Source organism: Euleptes europaea, chromosome 13 (genome assembly GCF_029931775.1).
Source record: "Euleptes europaea isolate rEulEur1 chromosome 13, rEulEur1.hap1, whole genome shotgun sequence".
NCBI lineage: Eukaryota > Metazoa > Chordata > Lepidosauria > Squamata > Sphaerodactylidae > Euleptes > Euleptes europaea.
In genome coordinates this window covers 42,485,298-42,505,806 of record NC_079324.1, presented here as the reverse complement: position 1 = coordinate 42,505,806, position 20,509 = coordinate 42,485,298, and the positions used below count along the sequence as shown (strand labels likewise).

Here is a 20,509-nt window from a genome sequence, read left to right as displayed (position 1 = left end):
TATATGCCGACTTTCTCTACCACTTAAGGAAGAATCAAACCAGCTTACAATTACCTTCCCTTCCCCTCCCCACAACAGACACCCTGTGAGGTAGGTGGAGCTGAGAGCTGTGACTAGCCCAAGGTCACCCTGCAGGCTTCATGTATAGGTGTGGGGGGGAAACCCGGTTCACCAGATCAGAGTCAGCCGCACATGTAGAGAAGTGGGGAATCAAACCCGGTTCTCCAGATTGGAGCCCATCACTCCTAACCACTACACTATGCTTGCTAGTGAAGGACATGGTAGAAATTTATTTAAAATATGTATGTAGTAGATATTGAAATTTGTTCTCCCTTTCTCATAAAAACAGTGGGAGGGGAGCAGTAGATTCGAACCAGGACTAAATGTTGTTTCACACAGTACCAAGTTAACCTGTGGAACTCTAGTGACGGCCACTTTGCTTAGATGGCTGTAAAAGGGGGCACTGGACAAATTCATAGAAGATAGAAACATTACACCTCTGAATGCCAGTTGCTGACCGAAGGGAATGGTGGGGGGTGGGCAGCTTTGGTGCTTCAGGGCGCTTTGGGGGCCTCTTGTCAGTCATTATAGATGTAAAAGGGACCATTAGTCTGATCCAGTAGGGCTCTTTTTGCCAAGCAGCTGAGTACTCTGTTCAAACAAGTCACTGGGCACAGGAAAGGTCTGGTCTGCCAGCATTATGTTGAAATGAAGACTCAAAGAGCACCTGATCCAAGAGCTGTGCCCAAGAGAGGATGAGGGCACACCTCTGGGAATGCAGCGTACAGTCAGAACAGATCTCAGGCCAGTCTTGAACAGAAGTCCCTATGATATCAGTGAAACTGTAGCTGCAGTTCTGTACATTTGTAACCGTATGGCACCAGAGGGAAGTTGGTTGCTTATTCAAGGCAGAGTTGCTGGAACAGCCTGAATAAGAAACCACTTTGTCTGAACCAAACAACTCTTAGATCATACTCTCCCATGACCAGTAAACTTCCCAAGATGCCCACAAATTTTATTTTTACAGGATAGGCTAAAATGACTGGCGCCCCAGACCGGCACTTAGGTATGGTGTGTGTTGAATAACCAGGAATCTGCTGCCATCTGCCATCACTGAAGCTCCCCCGCTTGCATGGGGCCAGAGCATCCTACGGAACTCCATACGACTTGCTTCCAAACGCACATGCATAGGATGGAGCAGTTCTTTCCAAGTTTCAACAGCATTTGAGCAGGGAGAAGTAACCAAAGAGTTCTGGGGCTAAGTTGGATGGATTCTCTGCATTGGAAGCCCCATACGTTGTAGAGAGGCCGTGGCTCAGTGGCAGAGCATCTGCTCGGCACGCAGGAGGTCCCAGGTTCAATCCCCGGCATCTCCAGTTAAAGAGACCAGGCAAGTAAGTGATGGGAAAGACCTCAGCTGGAGACCCTGGAGAGCAGTGTAGAGGGTCGGTGGCTCAGTGGCAGAGCCTCCGCTCGGCATGCAGGAGGTCCCAGGTTCAATCCCCGGCCTCTCCAGTTAAAAGGACCGGGCAAGTAAGTGATGGGAACGACCTCAGCTGGAGACCCTGGAGAGTCGGTGGCTCAGTGGTAGAACCTCAGCTCGGCATGCAGGAGGTCCCAGGTTCAATCCCCGGCATCTCCAGTTAAAGAGACCAGGCAACTAAGCGATGGGAAAGACCTCAGCTGGAGACCCTGGAGAGCCGTGTAGAGGGTCGGTGGCTCAGTGGCCTCCGCTCGGCATGCAGGAGGTCCCAGGTTCAACCCCGGGCATCTCCAGTTAAAGGGACCAGGCAAGTAAGTGATGGGAAAGACCTCAGCTGGAGACCCTGGAGAGTCGGTGGCTTAGTGGTAGAGCCTCCGCTCTGCATGCAGGAGGTCCCAGATTCAATCCCCGGCATCTCCAGTTAAAGAGACCAGGCAACTAAGTGATGGGAAAGACCTCAGCTGGAGAGCCGTGTAGAGGGTCGGTGGCTCAGTGGTAGAGCCTCCGCTCGGCACGCAGGAGGTCCCAGGTTCAATCCCCGGCGTCTCCAGCTAAAGGGACCGGGCAAGTAGGCGATGGGAAAGACCCCTGCCTGAGACCCTGGAGAGCCGCTGCCGGTCTGAGTCGACAAGACCGACTTTTGAGGGTCCGCTTCAGCATAAGGCAGCTTCGACACGGAGCGAGGCCGACTGAGCCGGGGGGAGGCGAGGGGGGCTCCCTCCCTCCCGAGGAAGCGCGCGGGGCACGAGAGGAACGCAGGAGGCGGAGGCGGGGGCAGCCCGGGGGAGCCGGCGCAGGCGAGGGGGGGGGAACCAATGCGGCATTTCCTGGCTGGCCGGGCGCCCCTCCTGCTGCCGCCGAGAGGGGCGAAGGGGAGGCGGCGGCGGCGGCGCTCGCACGGCAGCTTCCGGCCGGGCTTCTGCAGCAGCAGCAGCAGCGGGCAGCAGCGCCGAGGAGCGGCGGCCGGGGAGCCAGGCTGCCCGGGCCGGGCCGGAGAGCGCCGCGCGCCACGCATGGAGACGCCGAGGAGAGCGGCAGCGCGAGCCGGAGGCGGCGCGCTCCTCCCTCTGCTCCTGCTGCTGAGCTGGGCAGCTGCCCAGGAGCAGCTCAGTCCCCGCGGGAGGAACGTCTGTCCGGCGGCCGGGTAAGAGCGCCGCCGCTCGGCCCCGCGCGTCCCAGGGCGCGCCGGACCACCTCTCCAAGCGCGCGCGCCCGCGCGCGCTTGGAGAGGTGGTCCGGCGCGCCCTGGGACGCGCGGCGCTGGGGAGCGAGGGCCGGGGGTGGGTGGGCAGGGCTGGGGGCCCCCGGGGGCTGGATCCTGGCCCGGTTCGCCGATCCCCAGGGTTTGGGGAGGGGTGGGGCTCCCCTGCCGTAGAGTCCAATGGCCGAAGCGGCCCTTTTCTCCAGGGGGGCTGACCTCTGTCGGCTGGAGCTCAGTTGCCCTGTCATCGGAGGGTTGCTAATTGGAAATTAGCTTGGCTGCTAATTGGAAATTGTTGTCCTATCATCGGAAGATGGCCACTTGGAAATTGCCCCCTCGGGGACCTTGTACCTAAAAGACGGTGGCAAAAAGAAAAGACTGTCTTGTTGCCAGAAACCCTTGCAACCCTGGGGCTGCCTTCACGTCTCCAAGACGCAAGTCAGAGCGAGATATTTGCACAATCTGTGACTGTCCAATTGATATATTGTGATTGTACGAATTCATATATGAACTTTAATATGATGTGAATATTTGTGAAACATATATCTAACTAAAAGGATTGCAGTATAAAGCTTTGCATATTTCCTCCTATTTCGTGGTTTACTAACCCCCTGGAGGTTGGCAACCCTAAGGCCTTCTCAAACAGCGGGATGTCCCACATCCAGTCTCTGGTGCCCATTCTTCGGGGGGGGGGGGGGGGGCTCTGATCCTTCCCCATCCGCAAGTTGAAATTCACTCCTGTCTGAACTTGGATGGAGTAAAGATGTCTATGATCTATTGTAGGGACCTAGAAAGCGGACCTCTTTCTCCTCATTCTGTGCTGGAAAGAAAGTCCACATCCATGGCGGGTGTTTTTTTGGGGGGGGTTCCCATCTTGGCTCTAGAAAAGTTATAGAGGGGATTGGCACCTCCTCCTCGTGGCTCTCGGAGTGTGCACGCCTACAAAGGGTAGCCCTGGGGAAGGAGAAGAGAGGGTCCCTAACCTTGCTTGGGGCCCCCACCTTTTGTCTCCATCCTTTCTGTTGACTGGGCAAAGTTTGCCAATATGGCTCTGATTCTGGATTTCTCACTGGGATTTCTGGACAGTCTCCAGTGGGCCCTCTCTGCCTAGCCCTGAGACCTCCCATGGTGGGAAATGTTTCTTCTAGGCCAGGGAGAGGGTCATCACGGGTTGCCGTGGGAGCTTGGTATGGCTGGGTTTCTTCTAGCCTGGAGGCTGAATCCAGACCCAGACAACAAGGGATTGCTTTCCTCTCCTTTAGTGATACCATGGTTGCTGCTGGTTTCCCATAGCTTGCAAGGCCGGGGGCCCTCCCCCCTTGGGATGGCTTGAATGGGGAGGCCCCTGGAAAGGCAGTGGGGGAGACAGACTGGTGGTGCTGGATCTTAATTGCAACTTCTCTCGCAACCATGTATTTAAGCAGCAAAAGGATTGCCAGCGCTGAGCTCTTGGAAGCCTCTGGTTTCCTCTCCCTCCAGCTAGGGCTGCTTTTTGGAGAATTAACCCCATCCTATACTTAACGGTCTCAAGATGCTGCGTTTAATTTCCACACTTGCCAAGCAGCCCTCCCCCCTGCTTACACACACACACACACACACACACACACACACACACACACACGCTGCCCACCACACTGTACCCAAGATTGCAGCTCTCAAAATGGAAACCTGAGCTAGGAAAGTGACTGACATTTCTGGGGATCCACCCTTCCCGATAGGTGTCCCTCTCCCCCCCCCCCGTTTTTCCATGAGGTTCAAAGAACCAGGGAGAGAGAAAACCCAACCCCAAACACCCACCAGCCTCCTTCCAAGTGTAACTTAAAACCCAATGGAAAGAGACGATACATCTGTTTTCAATTGAAACTCTTGCAAACAAACCTTCTCAGACGAGAGAGAGGGCTTTGCCGTTTCTGTGCAAGGTTTCTCCCACCCCCATAGAAGCATCTGGACCATGTTTTTCCTACCAAGACAATGTCTGTTTTGTGATGGAGGGAAGCATGGAAATTTGGGGAGGGGGTGTTAGGGATGCAACTGAGCGTTCGGATGGCTGCAGGATGCGCCTCCTCTGATACTCATTGATCAATCGGCTGGAAGTTGCTAATGGAATGTGCATTTCAGAGACACTTTGGCTCCCAAGAGATCAGAGGTCCAAGTCTGAGAATTTTGCCCCTTCATCTTCTTCCCTACAGATAGCCGGTCCACCAGAGACAGACTGGGAAATTTCAGCGGAATGAACTTAAGTCAAGCAGCCTCAGCCGTGTTGTGCTAGCATTTCAGGGCCACTCGGCTCAGACCCTGCCAGCAGCACTGATGATGGGCAATGGCTTACCTGTTTTCTCCAGTAGCAGTGCAAAAGCTGGTGAGCTGACACCCATCATAGTCCCTGCATATGAGCCAAATGGCTCCTACAGTGCTAGCGGAGCTGCTGGGGCCTTGGTTCTGCAAAGCAGCCCGTCTGGAACTTTTCTGGAAAGATAACTGGCCAGCCTGCCCCCCCTCCCCCTGCATTCTGTCAAACTTCTCTGACAATATTCACCTGGTTACTGTATGTAATTATATATATCAAGGGAGGGAACTGGAAAGCAAAATAAGCAGTTCTTGTGTGATGCAATTCTGCAGGAGCACAGAAAAGCCACAGAATGCACTGCCGTTTGTAGAATTTGGCTTTCTAGGAATTCCAGCTTTTGTATAATAATAATAATAATAATAATAATAATAATAATAATAGCAAGATTCTAGCCCTTGTGATTGCAAAGATAGGCTTGTAGTTTTATACAGGCAATAGCTAGTGAACTGTCAGAAGCTAGAGAGGAGATTGAACAAGTTTTCCTATGGGTCGGTGTAGACGAGGCAGAAGTTGGTAGCGTGTTCTCTTCTTACTTCTTTGTGCTTGTATTTGCAAATAGGAATTAGGAAGTGTGATTAAGGAACTAAGAACCAACTTCATCCTCCTTAGATGCAGGGGCTTCAGTGGCTGCAGCACACACACACACACACACCCGCCGACACCAACCCATGACCGGCAAAGCTAAAATAAGACTGTAGTCTGATGCATGGCCCAACTGAGCTAGACTTTTTGGGTTCTTAACAGTAAAAAAACACCACAGAATAAATTCTGCATGATTGGAGAAATCAGAAATTCTTTCTCGATGTGAATAATTGATGCAAGTTACAGAGCTAGGTTTTCTTGGGTTCTTAACAGTAAAAAAACACCACAGAATAAATTCTGCATGATTGGAGAAATCAGAAATACTTTCTCGATGTGAATAATTGATGCAAGTCACAGAATTTAGCGTTTCTTGATATTCAGTTTTGCTCTTTAAGCACCCTGCTCTGGGTGTGTGTGCTGGGAGTTTTTCTGTGCAGACCTCACTGTGATGCCAAGAGGTCGTTGTGAGAACTCTGCCAAGGTCTTCCAAGTCTCAGTGAGGCCTGGGGGGATTGTGCCCCGGTGGATCAGATTTGCTTGTCTCCTGTGATGCCTCAAGGTAAAACTCACACAGGCTTTGGATAATGGCTCCATTCAGAGAAACTACTCTGCTTGGCGGCCCTTCCTCAAATTACAGACCATATTTCCCTATAAGACCCCTTACAGAGCAGAACAACCTTTGGCCATGATGCATTCCTGTGGAGGCTGGCCCTTTTTAGTTGGGGGTGGGAGGGGGAATTGCACCGCAGTTCGAGACTTTATCCCCTCTGTTTCTTCTGGAGCTTTCCATACGTAACATGGCCTCAATGAGTCCTAGAAGAAATTAGATGTCTAGTGTAGATGTATTTTTCAGAACAACCAACCGCTAGTCAGACATCTGTATGGCACTGAGTTCCTTGCTGGACATGGACCGTAGGCTGCCTTACCTCACAGGGTTGATGTTTGGATTATGTATAGGATAATGTATAGGAAGCACTTTGAACACTCCAGAGCATTACTTTAGTGGAGATTTCTTTATATCACTGTAGAATTTGTGTTGACAGGTGGATGGTTTTCAGGTTTCCCATACATCTGAATTATTTTTGGTTGGTTATAAAGCGTTGGATCTAGTGGAAATGTCCACTGATGGAAAGTGGGGATGATTTTTGCCAATTCCCCTTTCCATGTCCAACCTCGGATCTCCTGCATATTGTTTCTGGCAAACTGGTTTCCTCCAGGACAGCAGTATGGGGGACATTTGGGGCTACAGTGTGAGGGGTAATGCAAACAAGTTCTGCTCTGCTGACAAGAATCCTTTTCATCAGCAAAGATTTTGCACAGGATCCAACCCAAAGTGTCCCGTATCATGAAACCACCAGCCATCAAAAGCCAGAAAAGACCTTCTTTGGTGATTAGTTATATCAAAACCTTGTGCCAGGTATCCCTTGATGCCATGCAGTAGCATTCCCATGGTAGAATTCCTCATACTTCTGAACCAAATTGGCTTTGCTGTGAACCTGCTATCTTCCGAGCCGTTGTCGATAGACACGTTGCGCAAAGTGCCACTTCCCCAAGTAGGATCCACATTTAAAAAGGTAAAAGTAGTCCCCTCTGCAAGCACCGGGTCATTCCTGACCCATGGGGTGACGTCACATCCCGACGTTTACTAGGCAGACCTTGTTTACCCGGTGGTTTGCTAGTGTCTTCCCCAGTCATCTTCCCTTTACCCCCAAGCAAGCTGGGTGCTCATTTTACCGACCTCGGAAGAATGGGAGGCTTGAGTCAACCTTGAGCCAGCTACCTGAAACCAACTTCCGTCGGGATCGGACTCAGGTCATGAGCAGAGCTTGGACTGCAATACTGCACCTTACCACTCTGTGCCACGGGGCTCCTAGGATCCGCATGAGCACTTGCCATGTTTCTGAGATTGCTGGGACAAGCTTCTTGAATCAATCTGTTGCACCGATGCCCTTTAAGAGGTTGGTGCCCCAAGTTTGAAACTCCTAAGGAACAGGTAGTTTGTCTACTCTCCAAGGGGCTTGCCATCTGAAATGTATATGTATGCCAAGAATAATGCAGCCTACCTAATTTGAGAAGGAGCCTATTACATCATTGCGGGGTATTAACTGGCAGTGAACCTTGAAAGGAGGCCAGTCTGGTATCATGTGAAATGAGTCATGCTAAGTATCAGCATTTTAACAGCTCTCTGTGTGTGCATGCAACCCACACACACGAAATCTAAACATGCTTCTTTTTTGGAATGGAGGGATCTGGAAATAGCCTCCACATGATGGTTTCTCCATACTGTAGCTCCAATGTGTAATGCTGGTCATTGCACGATCCTGCCTGGCATGGAAATGGGGTTGCCACGTCCCTCTTTGCCGTCGGTGGGAGGTTTTTGGGGCAGAGCCTAAGGAGGGCGGGGTTTGGGGAGGGGAGGAACTTCAATCCTATAGAGTCCAATTGCCTAGGCGGCCATTTTCTCCAGGGGAACTGATCTCTATCAGCTGGAGATCAGATGTAAAAGCAGGAGATCTCCAGCTAGTACCTGGAGGTTGGCAACCCAACATGGAGAGTTTCTCTGCTGGTTGCACCTGAATCTAGTAATAATCACCACTAGTGCTACATGTTATGATTTGGCAGAACTTGCAGGGTGACCCTCTGAATGATAAGGTAACGTGTCAACAGGCCTTCAGTTGTGTTTCTAAATGTTCTGCATCTTTCTTTTCACTAAATGATATAAAAAGGGGAGGCAATGTGGATTTCATAGTCCTCACTGCTCATATTATCCGAACCCAATTCATCATGCCTATACAAGCTCTGTCCTGACCTGGATGGGCCAGGGTAGCCTGATCTCATCCACTCTTGAAAGCTAAGAAAGGTCAGCCCTGGTTAGTACTTGGATGGAAGACCACCAAGGAATATCAGGTCGCTATGCAGAGGCAAGCAGTGACAAGCCACCTCAGTTCGTTGCTTGCCTGTCTACAGGGTCGCCTTGAGTCGACTGCAATTTGATGGCACTTTCTACCACCAAGCAGGCTGTAAACAAACTTGGGCCAAGATACCCTTTGGACTGCTTGCATCTATATGAACCTGCTCAAGCTATGAGATCCTCTGGACCTGGCCTTCCCTGTGTGCCAACTATGTAGGGAATAAGATTGGTGGGCATGTGGGAAAAGGCCTCCTCTGTGGTTGCCCACAAGTTCTGGAATTCCATGCCCCCGCACTCTCGAATGGCGCACTCTAGAGACGATCAGTTTAAACAAGTCTTCTCCAGAGGGTCTTTGAGGAGGAATAAACAAACTGTGTCCTCCTGTGTGGTACAGTGGTTAAGAGCTGCGGACTCTAATCTGGAGAACCAGGTTGGATTCCCTTCTTCACCACATAAAGTCTAATGGGTGACCTTTGGCTAGACACAGTTCTCTCAGAACTCTCTTAGTTCGCCTACCTCACAAGGTGGCTGTTGTGGGGGCGGGGAGGTGATTGTAAGCCGCTTTGAGACTCCTTATGGTAGAGGAAAGCAGGGTATATAAACCAGCTCTTCCTAAGAAGAGCCATGTGTACTACTTACCAAGTTCTTATAGTACCGTGTTGGCGAACCTATGGCACGGGTGCCACTTCCGGCACGCGTAGCCCTCTCTGCCGGCACGTGCGGTTCCTCCAAGCCGCTGGCCTTTCCGGCTCTGCCCTGCCCCGGATGGGGGAAAATGTGCATCTGGAGAGTGGCAAATCCAAGGCAAAACCTCCCATGCTTGAGTGGCCTCTTTCTTTCTCCGTCCTTTTCTTTCCCTACTTTTCTTTCTCTGCCTCGCTCCATTTCTTTCTCCCTTTCTCTTTTTCTTTCTTTCTTTCTCTCCCTCCCTCCCTTCCCTTTCCCCCTCCCTTTCCTTCTTTCCTTCCTTCCTTCTTTCCCTCCAGCGGCTTCTTCGGCGCCCTCTGGGTCAGTGCGGGAGGAGGGGCGTGCAGTCCTTTTCCACCTTTGAAATGCCCACAAGCCATCCTCCAAACACCTTTCCATTTGTCTTGATATGTAGAGAGAAAACACTAAGCAACTAGTTGCCAATCTCCAGGTACTAGCTGGAGATCTCCTGCTATTACAAGTGATCTCCAACCACTAGAGATCAGTTCCCCTGGAAAAAAATGCCACTTTGGCAATTGGACTCTATGGCACTGAAGTCCTTCCCCAAACGCTGCTCTTCTCAGGCACCACCCCAAAAACCTCCCACTCATGACAAAGAGGAACTTGGCAACCCTAGCCTCTCCCTCTGGGCCCCCTCTGGGGGTGGTATTCAGGTTAAATTGCCACACTGGCACTCGGTGATAAATAGGTGGGTTTTGGGTTGCAGTTTGGGCACTCAGTCTCTGAAAGGTTCGCCATCACTGTTATAGTAGGTGCTGCTTTTCATTGGTCTTTCTGTGCTGATGTTGTTTTTGTGGTTTTAATCACTTTGGGGTGACTGTGTCACTGGTTTGCAACACATAAAGCATATCTACCATACTAGCTATGTCACGCCTCACCTGCTTGGGCAGGGGCTACAGAAAAATAGCGTTTGCACGTTGTATGTTGCCGGCAAAGGAAACAGGTATGTGGGGTGGGGTCTTGCAGCTACCTGGAGTTTGGGAGACACTGCTAATGCGCTCTGCTTTCTTTCGGGGGACCTGATGCTACTCTAAACCCTTACCTTTGCTCGGGTATTTGTCAGTGCCTCCAGACAGACTCCAGTACTCTCTTCTTGCAAAAAAAAACCCCAGACCCTGTGAAGGACTGGCCCTGGTGGTAGAAGTGAGGGGACAGAGACTATTATGATTAGATTCTTTTTTATTGTGAACCTACCTTTCCATTTTATTTGATGGGCTTAGGTGTTGCAAGGGCTAAATAATGTTTCTATAGCTGCTTACATGCGCAAGGGGCCCTTGAGTGGCCAGTGAGCCGTCCGGCAGCCTTTCTTGTTCTGCATTGGCCCAGGAACCAGACCACTGAGTTAGATGCTGACCCTGTCCCATTCTCATAGCTACCTCAGATAGGCTTCTCAACCTCCAAGCGGGGCACGGAGTGCTCCTGGAATTACAGCTGATCTCCAGACTGCAGCAATCAGTTCCTCTGGTAAAAACGGCATATTTGGAGATTTGGCTGTATGGCATAGCATCCCTGCTGAGCTCCCTTCCCAGCCCAAATTATGCCTTTCCCTAAGTATACCCTCAAATCTCCAGGGATTTGGTCTTTGAATCTCTAGATTGCCAGCGCTGGCAATCCTAACCACAGTAGCAATTAGGCTGATAAGCAGGGTATAAACCTTTTAAATTGTTAAGTGGAATAAATGGGGCCCCAGACTGGACTGGGAGAATTGCTCATGAAGCATCTATGTAGCACTTTTAGAGTATTCAGAGAGCTTTAGATAAATGATCTCATTATCCTTTCAACAACCCTATAAGGTAGACCAACAGTGTTATTATCACCCCCAGATTACTTGAGAAAATTTGAGAGAGTGTTGCTGTTTTAAGACTGCCTAGTGAGTACCAGGCAGGTGGGAGATTTGAGCTGGGGTCATTCTGGTTTGCAAAAGTAAATCTTTCCTAATGGGTACCCTCTCTGTCTTTCTTTCTGCAGTTCTACTGGGTCCGTTTGCTGCCCTGGATGGAAACAACAAGGCGAGGAATGTTTGATTGGTAAGGGCCAGCTTTGCATTGTTCTTCCTCCTCCTTTCCGAAGCAGGTTAGAAGCTACCCAATAGTTTCCTGTCTTTTGGCTGGAGGAGGGGGGAATGGAACAAGAAAACCCCTCTATCCTCTTTGTTTCCATATGTTGATGTTCCTGTGATGAGCCCAACTGTTCCTCCTCCTTGTGGTTGGGAAAACTGTACTACTCTCTGCTCACAATGGCTGCTTGCATCCAAAGCCTCTTTGCAGACATTCAAGGCTGATATTGCCGGTGGAGGAAGCAGCCCACAAAACAGGCAGTTTTTGAGCCAGGTTTTGTCCTTGCTACACAGTACTGATGGAATCTTGCATTTTTGGGACTGGGGGCATTTTTGCCTAACCTGCTTGTGATTGTTTAATATTGAAGAAAAGGAACTCTACTCATGCTCAGATGTGGTCTGTACACATTACAAGGTGAAACCTTAGTACTACCTGTGAGAAGAGGGTCCAGGGCTAAGATTAACTGATCGGCCAACAGTCTTCAGCCCGTGGGTCACGTGCATACATCCATGAACACATAAAACTGCCTTAGACTGAATCAGACCATTGGTTCATCAAGGCCAATATTGTCTCAGACTGGCTGCAGCTCTCCAGGGTCTCAGGCAGAGGTCATAGCTAGAGATGCCCAGGAAGGGATTGAACCTCAGACTTTCTGCATGCCAAGCTGATGCTCTACCACTGAGCCACAACCTCTACCCTAAAGAGGAGGGCTGTGAGTTCCTACAGAACTGCCATTTTTCAGCAGCTGTTTAGAAGAACCTGCTGTTAAGTATGCATGCCTCAAGAGGATGAGTATCATGCCTTCTGCCTCTCTGCACACATGCTTAAGGAGCATCAGCAGATTTGGATATTGAATCAAACAACATGGAAAACACTGCCCTTTTCAGAGGTGTATTATCCATACACACAGTGTGTCATGTTAATGGTAGACAGAGTTAGTTGCATTTTAACAATAAACGTAGCCTTTAAAATATATTGTAAATACAGTATATCTATAGTGTACACATTTACTGCTGCAGATTACTTGTGTAAAAATTTGTGTAAAAAACGTAATACTTCGAAGAAGAAATTTAGAGTGAAACCTTATCTTAAAAATCCTTTCACTCACTCCAAAAAGAGAAATATTTCATAGGAGGGTTTTTCTTCCCCCCAGTGTCCCCCAGATTTTCCATTTGTTCTGTTGGCCGGGGGTGGGGGGAGTTCTGAAGGGAAGGAGTGAAAGAAACAGGAGTTTCTGGGGGAGTAGTCATCACATTTCTACGGTCTGGAAAGAGGGATAGTGACTCTTTTGAAATCCAGCAGTTCCAGAAGGAGCCATATCACAGTCTCAAATACATCAGGTCCAGACTTGAGCAAAATGTTAATTGGGTCCGGGGTTTGGGAGAACCCTTTTCATATGGTCTCTCTGTGCCTTTGTTGTGTGTCTGGAAAACCTATTGTTGTGAGGGTACCACTTCTTGACTGAGGTCTATTTTATGGACACTTTTGCTCCATTCTTATATCCACAGGCTTTTAAAAATGGGTTGTGGGTTTTATAGTGATAATTTATTATTTTAATTGTAAACCGCCCAAGCAGGACTCTGGAGAGGCAGCATAAGAATCTCCCAAATAAATAAATAATACTGCATTCTAACACTGCAATGAATGGAAGCAAATCCCTAAGAGGCAACTGGGGTACTGCTGTGTAGATCCAAGTTGTTATGAGTTATTCTCATTTCTAATCGGGCCCTTCCTGAGACTACTGGAAATAAGTTGCCCACTAGGTAGGGAAATCACTGGAGATTTGGGGGTGTGCAGGCTGGGGGGGCAGTTTGGGGAAGGGAGGGAGCTCAGCAGGGTTGTAATGCCATAGAGTCCACCCTCCAACATTTATAGTCTGGAGATCAGTCACAATTCCAGGAAAACTGCAAGCCCCGTTTGAAGATTTGGAACAGTACCTGAAGGGCTTTGTGTATGCTGCCTTTCATGGAGGAACACAACAGAGATACAAAATTGGGTGCAGAATACAGCTTCGTTTGCTTGTAAAAAGTAAATATATCTCTTAAATTTTCTATCCCACCATTCCTTTAAAACTCAGAGTGATATAGGTGGGTTTTCAGTTTTGTCCTCACAACAACCCTGTGAGATAGATTAGGCAGAGGGATAATTACTGTCCCATGGTCACTCAGTCTTTGTGGCTTTGAAACCTGATCTGCCAAGTACTTGTCCAACACTACCACACCACACTAGCTCCTATATACCTGAATGCCCGCGAAGAATGCCTTGTAATAGTTTAGAAACCAGAGAAGTGGACGAATCAGTGGTCAGAGGAATGAATCTTCAGTGCCCCAAAAAATTCCTTGCCCCACTAGAGGTCTAGTGGAACCGGACAACTTATGCAATTTAGTAACAAGGGCATAATTTATACCGATTGTAGAACTGGTGTTTCCTGTGACAAAGTTTGTGTTGCTTTGGTGCAGAGTTTTGAACAGTTTTTAAGCCCAGGCCTGTGCAATTGGTGGCCTGAGGGACAAAGTGAGTCTGCCAGCCATGCTCCCAAATTCCCGAGGTGAGGTGAATGGTATTTGTTACACTCTATACCTTTTGGGCCTTTGCACAGTTATTGCAAGTGCAAGAAAAGAGGCAGCGGACTTTCTGTGCCTTTCTATTCTCTATTGTCTGTGTCCAAAAGCTCCCCTTTGGCTTTGGAACTTGGCATCCGACTGTTCCGGCTAGAATGCTTTGTAGCTTTTTACAGAGTGAACAAAAAAAGTGGAGTTTTGTGAGTTCTCGGGACTTGGAGTCCCAAGGCGCTGATGGGAAACTTGGAGAGGCTATTTTTGGAGGCCTGTTAAATTCACTGCAGTTCCAGTTGGCTAAGATGCTCTTCCCTTCCTGTGGAGTAATGTTTCTTGGTGCTGATCGAAAGCAGCCTCGCTTGGCCTCTAGAGCAGTTTGTGTGTGTGTGTGTGTGCGCGCACGCGCACAAGAGAGAAAGAAAGAGAAAGATTGTGCAATTGTAATGTAGTTGAACAATTAAACGTAGCAGGCAGGTAGAGTTGCCAACCTCCAGGCAGGGCCTGGAGATCTCCTGGAATTACAACTTATCCAAAGGCTACAAAGATCAGTTCCCCTGGAGAAAGTGGTTGCTTCGGAGGGTGGCCTCTGTGGCATTATGCCCCACTGAGGACCCTCTCCTCCCCAGGCCCCAACCTCCCCAGGCTTCACCCCCAAATCTCCAGGAATTTCTCAACCCAGCGTTAGCAACCCTACACAGGGGTGGCCCTGCTGTGAGGTAACAATCTCTGGCAGTAAATTTTGGACACCATTATGGGGAGGCAGAGCAGAAAACTGACAAATTTTACACATGGGGTGATTCATAATCCACTGGGAAACTCAAGGTTCCCCCCACCCCGAAATTAATGGAAGTGTGAGAGACTCAGGGCCTTGAATAAGGAACCTCATGGTGTGTGAGTGGGGCTTAGTTTAATGAACTGCTTAGGGCATAGGGTCTGTTTGTGCACCATCAGACATACAGAGATGTCTGTATGCAACATCATGCCCCTGTGCAACTGCATGCAACATCAGCCCCTGCATGCAACATCAGCCCCTGTGATGGGCAGATATTGTGAAACCTCTGGATTGGCCAGGCCAACATGTGGAGCCCGGCCTTCTTTCCTCACCTGACAAGCAGAACAAGACCTTCTGCCTGCTGATGCATTTCCCGAGACTTGGCTTCCAGCTCTGGTTCCTTGGCCTGGAGATTGTACACTCCAGATCTGGATCCAGGTACAGGTACCATAGTGTGACCTTGGCAGGGAGTTCCACAAGAGCAGTGCTTCTGTAGAGTTTCTGTTGGTTTCAGTGTGGTGTCTGTAAAATGTATTGTGGCCCTACTGTATTGTGGCCTGTGTTAATTAGTGACAGACAGAGGGAGGCTTTGGATTTTCCATCATCAGCACCAAAATGTCTTGGACCAAACCTAGGTTGATTGGACACACCGACACAAACACACAGACACCAAACCCTCCCCCCCAAAACCACCCTCAGCAATATCCCAATGAACTAGGAAGTTGAGGGTCACGGAGTCCATGGTTTTGAATTTAGGTAGGGTTGAGCTCTGGCACAGGGCCCCAGTTTGGAATAAATGCTGGAACAGCTGGGGAGGAGGGGCCAAAAAGGAGATATTCACAGTCCTAATTGTACCTAGGCTGGTTGGATCATATACAAGCAGACCACAGAAGGAACTGAAGCTTCTTGGGCACTGACCAAACTGCCTTCTGTCTTAAAACTCTCAGAATGACTGAAAGCTCCCTTTTTAGGCCCTTACACAAATTATGCCATTGAACATATCTCTCAGGAAGGAGCCACGACCAAACCACGAGTATGTACGTCACCATAAGTTTATCTCCCACTCGTTCCTAGATTACCATGTAAAGTGTGCACCTTAAAGTACACAGTTTGTGAATCAGCCTTTTAAAAAAGTACCACCAGGATAACCAAAGCAGAGGCTCAATCCAGGCATCACATACAACGTTTATTTACAATGGTCAGAGCCCTTCACTTTCTCCCCCATTTTGAACCCTTAGCTCAGCATACCAAGATTTCAGCTAAGTGCAATTGGTTGTCATGTCCAAATGCAAACATCAGTCCAGGAATCAGGATTTTTAACTACAGTTTAACCCTTCCTAAGAATCCTGGTTACTGGGAGGGACACTAACCTTAGTTAGTTATGGCACCCACCTACAGGTGTCAAGAGAAAAGGGAGTTAGGTGAAGTCATCCATAATAAGAACATAGGAAGAGCCCTGCTGGATCAGACCAGTGGTCCATCTGGTCCAGCATCCTGTTTCACACATTGGCCAACCAGATGCCGTGGAGGGCCAGCAGACCAAGGCCTTCTCCTGATGCTGTCTTCAAGGACTGGTAGAGGTTTGCTATCTCAGCATGCTGCACAAGAGAAGAGGAGGGGAGAAGATGTGTAGTGCATAAGCCTGGCAATTAACCATGTTCGTGCCCATTACAAACAAAATGTGCTTTGTCTATGATATATGAATGGAACTGGAATGTCACACATGTGTAGAAAGTGTTCTTGGTGACTACCTACAAGCCTGAATTTTGGTCAGCATCAAAGAATTTTTTTTAGAAATGGCTTTCAAATAAGTCCCTGCCCTGCAGAGTTTGCAGTCTAAAATCCAAGGGAAAGTTATGCATGTAATCAGTCTCATATGTTAAGTTATTTCCATCCACTCGATGCACTGAACATTCTCCTTGGATATTTTGAAAGGGCAAAACAAAAAGTGCACAGAGAAATTGCTTGTAAGGTCAGCAGTCAGACTCCTCTAGCTGGCCAACTTCACCTATCTGTTTGAAGAGACAGGATAAGCAAAAGCTTGGAAGGTAATGAAAATGGCTTAAGTGGTTAAGTATATTCATCTCAGATGTAAGGGCCGGAAGGGAGGGATACTTGAGATATTTCAGATGGCTGGACTGCAACCTTTCATTCCATTTATGAAAACAAGATGTGAAATGAATGTAGAAAAATTCATTGGGCATGTTATTTATTTTTATTGTTTTTTCTTATATATTTGCAATTTAAAACAGAAATTCACAACAGGGAATTCTTTTAAGGAGGAGAAGATGGAACCAAACCAAGGGTAAATTAAAAGAATACCAATTGAGTTCTGTGCTGTCAGGACCTTGAATATGAACACGTGGGCAAAGCCTACATGCATATGAATACATGAACACATGAAGCTGCCTTATACTGAATCAGACCCTTGGTCCATCAATGTCAGTATTGTCTACTCAGGCTGGCAGCAGCTCTCCAGAGTCTCAAGTAGACGTCTTCTACATCACCTACTTGCCTAGTCCCTTTAACTGGAGATGCCAGGGATTGAACCTGGGACCTTCTGCATGCCAAGCAGATGCTCTACCACTGAGCCTCAGCCCCTCCCCAGGCTGTCCACATGTGCACAGATTTGGAGCAGGCAGGTGTGATCCCTCTCCTCCCCACCCCTGTCCCCATACACTTGCACTTGTTCATTCTCTCCAGGTAATAACTTGTGAACAGTTCTCTAAGCACAGTTGAGCGGTTGCCGTCGCTAAGAAGATTTTGTGGGGGAAACTGAGTGTCGCTCCTTTGTGTTGCCTGTGTATTTAAAGTTTGAATAATAAACTAATACCATGGAGTTCTCCGTTATGAAAACTAATTAATTCCCCCCTCCCTCCCTCCCCACTCCTCCTTTGCATGTGTTTAGTGCCTTGGTCGGATGCTACCCAAACATTTCCCAAGGGGGAAGAGTAATTTCTCCACATTTCAACGGGGTAAGTGCTTTGCCCGGCATCTCATGCATGATGGGAACATGGTGCCTTCTAAGCTTTCCTGCTGCATGTGCTAAACTCTGTGTTTCCATCTCTGCCTAACTGACAGTTATCTAATCTCTCTGTACTTTTCTAGAGTTCTTTCTGGTGTCCATCTTGGGGCTGTCTGGAATCTTCTCCTTGCTTCCTTGCCACTTGAGGAGGTTTTGTGCAGGGACTGTGCACGCGGAAGTCTGTCCAGTGGAGATTACCAGGGGGACTTTTTTTCAGAGAGAAAGGGTCAAGATGGCACCCAGATTCCAAACTGGCTCTTTCTTTTGCTCGGGAGCAGAAACCTGAAAGTAAGGCGGGGCGGTACACATGGTAGGATGTCTTGATGGGGGATTCTGTCTGCTTCACACCTCTGCCTCACCTAATCTATAAGCATCTTAATACAGTAATTGCCCACATTCCATCTGAGCCCAGCTTTTGCTGGGGAGGGTGGGGTATAAGCTTAATAAAATAAATATGTTCTCATGATAGAAGGTTAATGTGAAGCATGTGTTTAGGGTCAGTAAGGTACCCATGACCGAATGTGGAGGTTTCTATCACCCCACTGGAGTGTGTGGCTAGCAAGGGACAACATGGCCAGCCTCACTTATTGTTCTCAAGTTGCTCAGTGGCTTTCAGATTGCATGCCATAGAAAGCCCAGGCTCAGAAGCTTACCAGCAGCTCCTTAAGGAGGAAGTCAGTAATGGTGGACACTGTCCCCTGAATGACCACTTGCCTTCCTATCAATCTGCAAGGCACAGTTCTAAGAGAGGGATGGGTGCCTAGGATGTGCTCAGTTCAGAGAGGTCAGACAGTCCCCAATAATCCACACATTACAAATTCGTGTTCATTGGGGGACAACACAAGGACTATGCATCAGAAGCGCAATGGGGCTTTTCTGCCTCACACGCACACACGCTCTTTTCTGCTTGCAACCAAAGCCAGCGGTGAGAAGCAGCTTTAGCCTCTTCCCCGCTGCTGTTTTTGCATTTTCATACTGCCTGATGGAGTGGCTGTTGGCTTCCTTGTTAAAGTCATGTTATTTTCATGGCCTCACCTTCGTTTCACAACACAGCAAAAACGGCAGGGGAGAGGGGCTGGGGCTGATTTCTCCCTGCCTGCTTTGGTTGCAGGCAGAAAAGAGTCAGCGTGGGTGCAGGAGGCAGAAATCTCCCATCGCCCAAGCTGATGCTAAGTCCTCATGTTGTTCCCCAACAAATATGAAGAATGTGTAGCGGGACCCCAGGAGCATGCCCGAGGACGTACCCCAGTATCTTCTGCAATGCTCCCTGGCAGGTAAGCCTGTGTTGAAAGAGGGACTCGCTGAAGCCAAATGGGTTTTTATTTTAGTCGACATGAAAAAGGACTTAAATCAATACATCCCATGTGTTAGGCTACACCATCCATAAAGAAAGAGCTGGCTCAAATTGATTTAAATCTAATTTCCCATTGGTACTTCAGGTTTTTTTTTTTAAGTACTCACTGTAATTTGATCTAAACATTAAAATGTGTTAATTTGTGGCAAAGAAGAGCCTTTGTGCTACTTAAGATACATGGCTTGGATCCAACAGTGTTTCCACAGAGAGAATGATTTCTGTGACCTTCTCACCTGCACCCCTGTTGCTGTGGCCTTAAATGCCCACTGAATCAGAATCAGATTTATTAGTACGGCATATGCCAGTAAAACATTTGTATCATCAGTCCATGAGATAAAAGATTACATAGATTTTAAAAAGACAATACCTGGGTAAAATTCTTGACTAATATTTAAGAAACTAAAATTCACTAAATATTAAATAAAATTAAAATAATCTAGTTGCCATGACTCAACTTTAAGAAGCGGACTTTATATGTGACTGCTAATCTGATTTATGAATACGGCGAAGCTATTAAAATATTCATATCAATTACAAAATAGAATTAAAAGATACAGTGTCTAAAACTATGGGATATATAATTCTTAAATAGATAAATAAATTAGCTAAAAACCTCAGATTAAAATAACGTTCTCCATTTTAGGTTTGATTGCCAAGCCCCCCGCTTTTTCTGGCAGATCTTGTATATTGCCGCACAGAATTTAGCTACTTGTTTCATCGTCTGGGCTGACCCTTCCCATAGGAGATTCCTCAGCCTCCCTTCCTCAGAGCTGTCCTTTGTTAGATTAAGGAGAGGGGAAATTAGGTTAAATCTTGCTTCCTCATAGAAAGAGCATCTGAAGAAAACGTGTGCACCCGACTTACAGGGACACCCCCATTCTAAGCTTGATAACCTCTTAAATCTGGCTCCTAGAGTCGCCGAAGGTAGGGCAGAAAACATGCCCACTTAAATGCTGCTTCCACAAACAGCGCTTTGGGCCGGGGGAGGCAAGGAGATCATGCTCCAAGGGTGGAGATCATTCCATCTGGGGAACACTTCATTGGATGCAAGCCAATATGTACTTAAGCAACATTTCCGAGTAAGACCATTCACTTGCACAGCAGGCGTCTGGAACTTTCTGGAAACAAAGGCAGGCTATCACTGGGCATTCTGTGTGTTTCAATGAGAAAGCAAGCAAATGTTTATGGACTGGTAGTCAAAAGTCATCATGATTTGAGAACTGGGTAAGCTATGGAGTTTGGGTGAAGAAGTAGAATCAGTTAAAAAAAACGGCATTAACTTTGAGCTCATTATCTCAAAAGCAAATGCTCTTGTCAAAGGACAATTTACTGTATGTTATTTTCGAATGTCAAGGCAGCACAAAGAAGTCGTGCAGGGTTTTTATTTCCTATAGAAAAACTTTAATACAAACATGAATTGTGCTATATAAATTTGCAGTGACCTCAACCTTTCACATTACATGACCTTGTATGGTTTCTTTTTTCAAAAAAGACCAGGGCCCTGTAAGAAG

At 48.0% G+C, this 20,509-nt stretch overlaps 1 protein-coding gene across 1 annotated transcript in view; it reads left to right on the top strand.

The window, feature by feature from the left end:
• Window positions 1–2,496: 2,496 nt before the first annotated feature.
• The window catches only part of SCARF2 (scavenger receptor class F member 2), a 56,884-nt gene continuing 38,871 nt past the window's right edge, over window positions 2,497–20,509 (top strand). Inside the window, exons 1-2 of the mRNA XM_056859817.1 lie at window positions 2,497–2,627; window positions 11,201–11,259. Of these exons, the coding sequence (XP_056715795.1) occupies window positions 2,497–2,627; window positions 11,201–11,259 (190 nt within the window). The remainder of the gene's footprint in view (window positions 2,628–11,200; window positions 11,260–20,509) is intronic.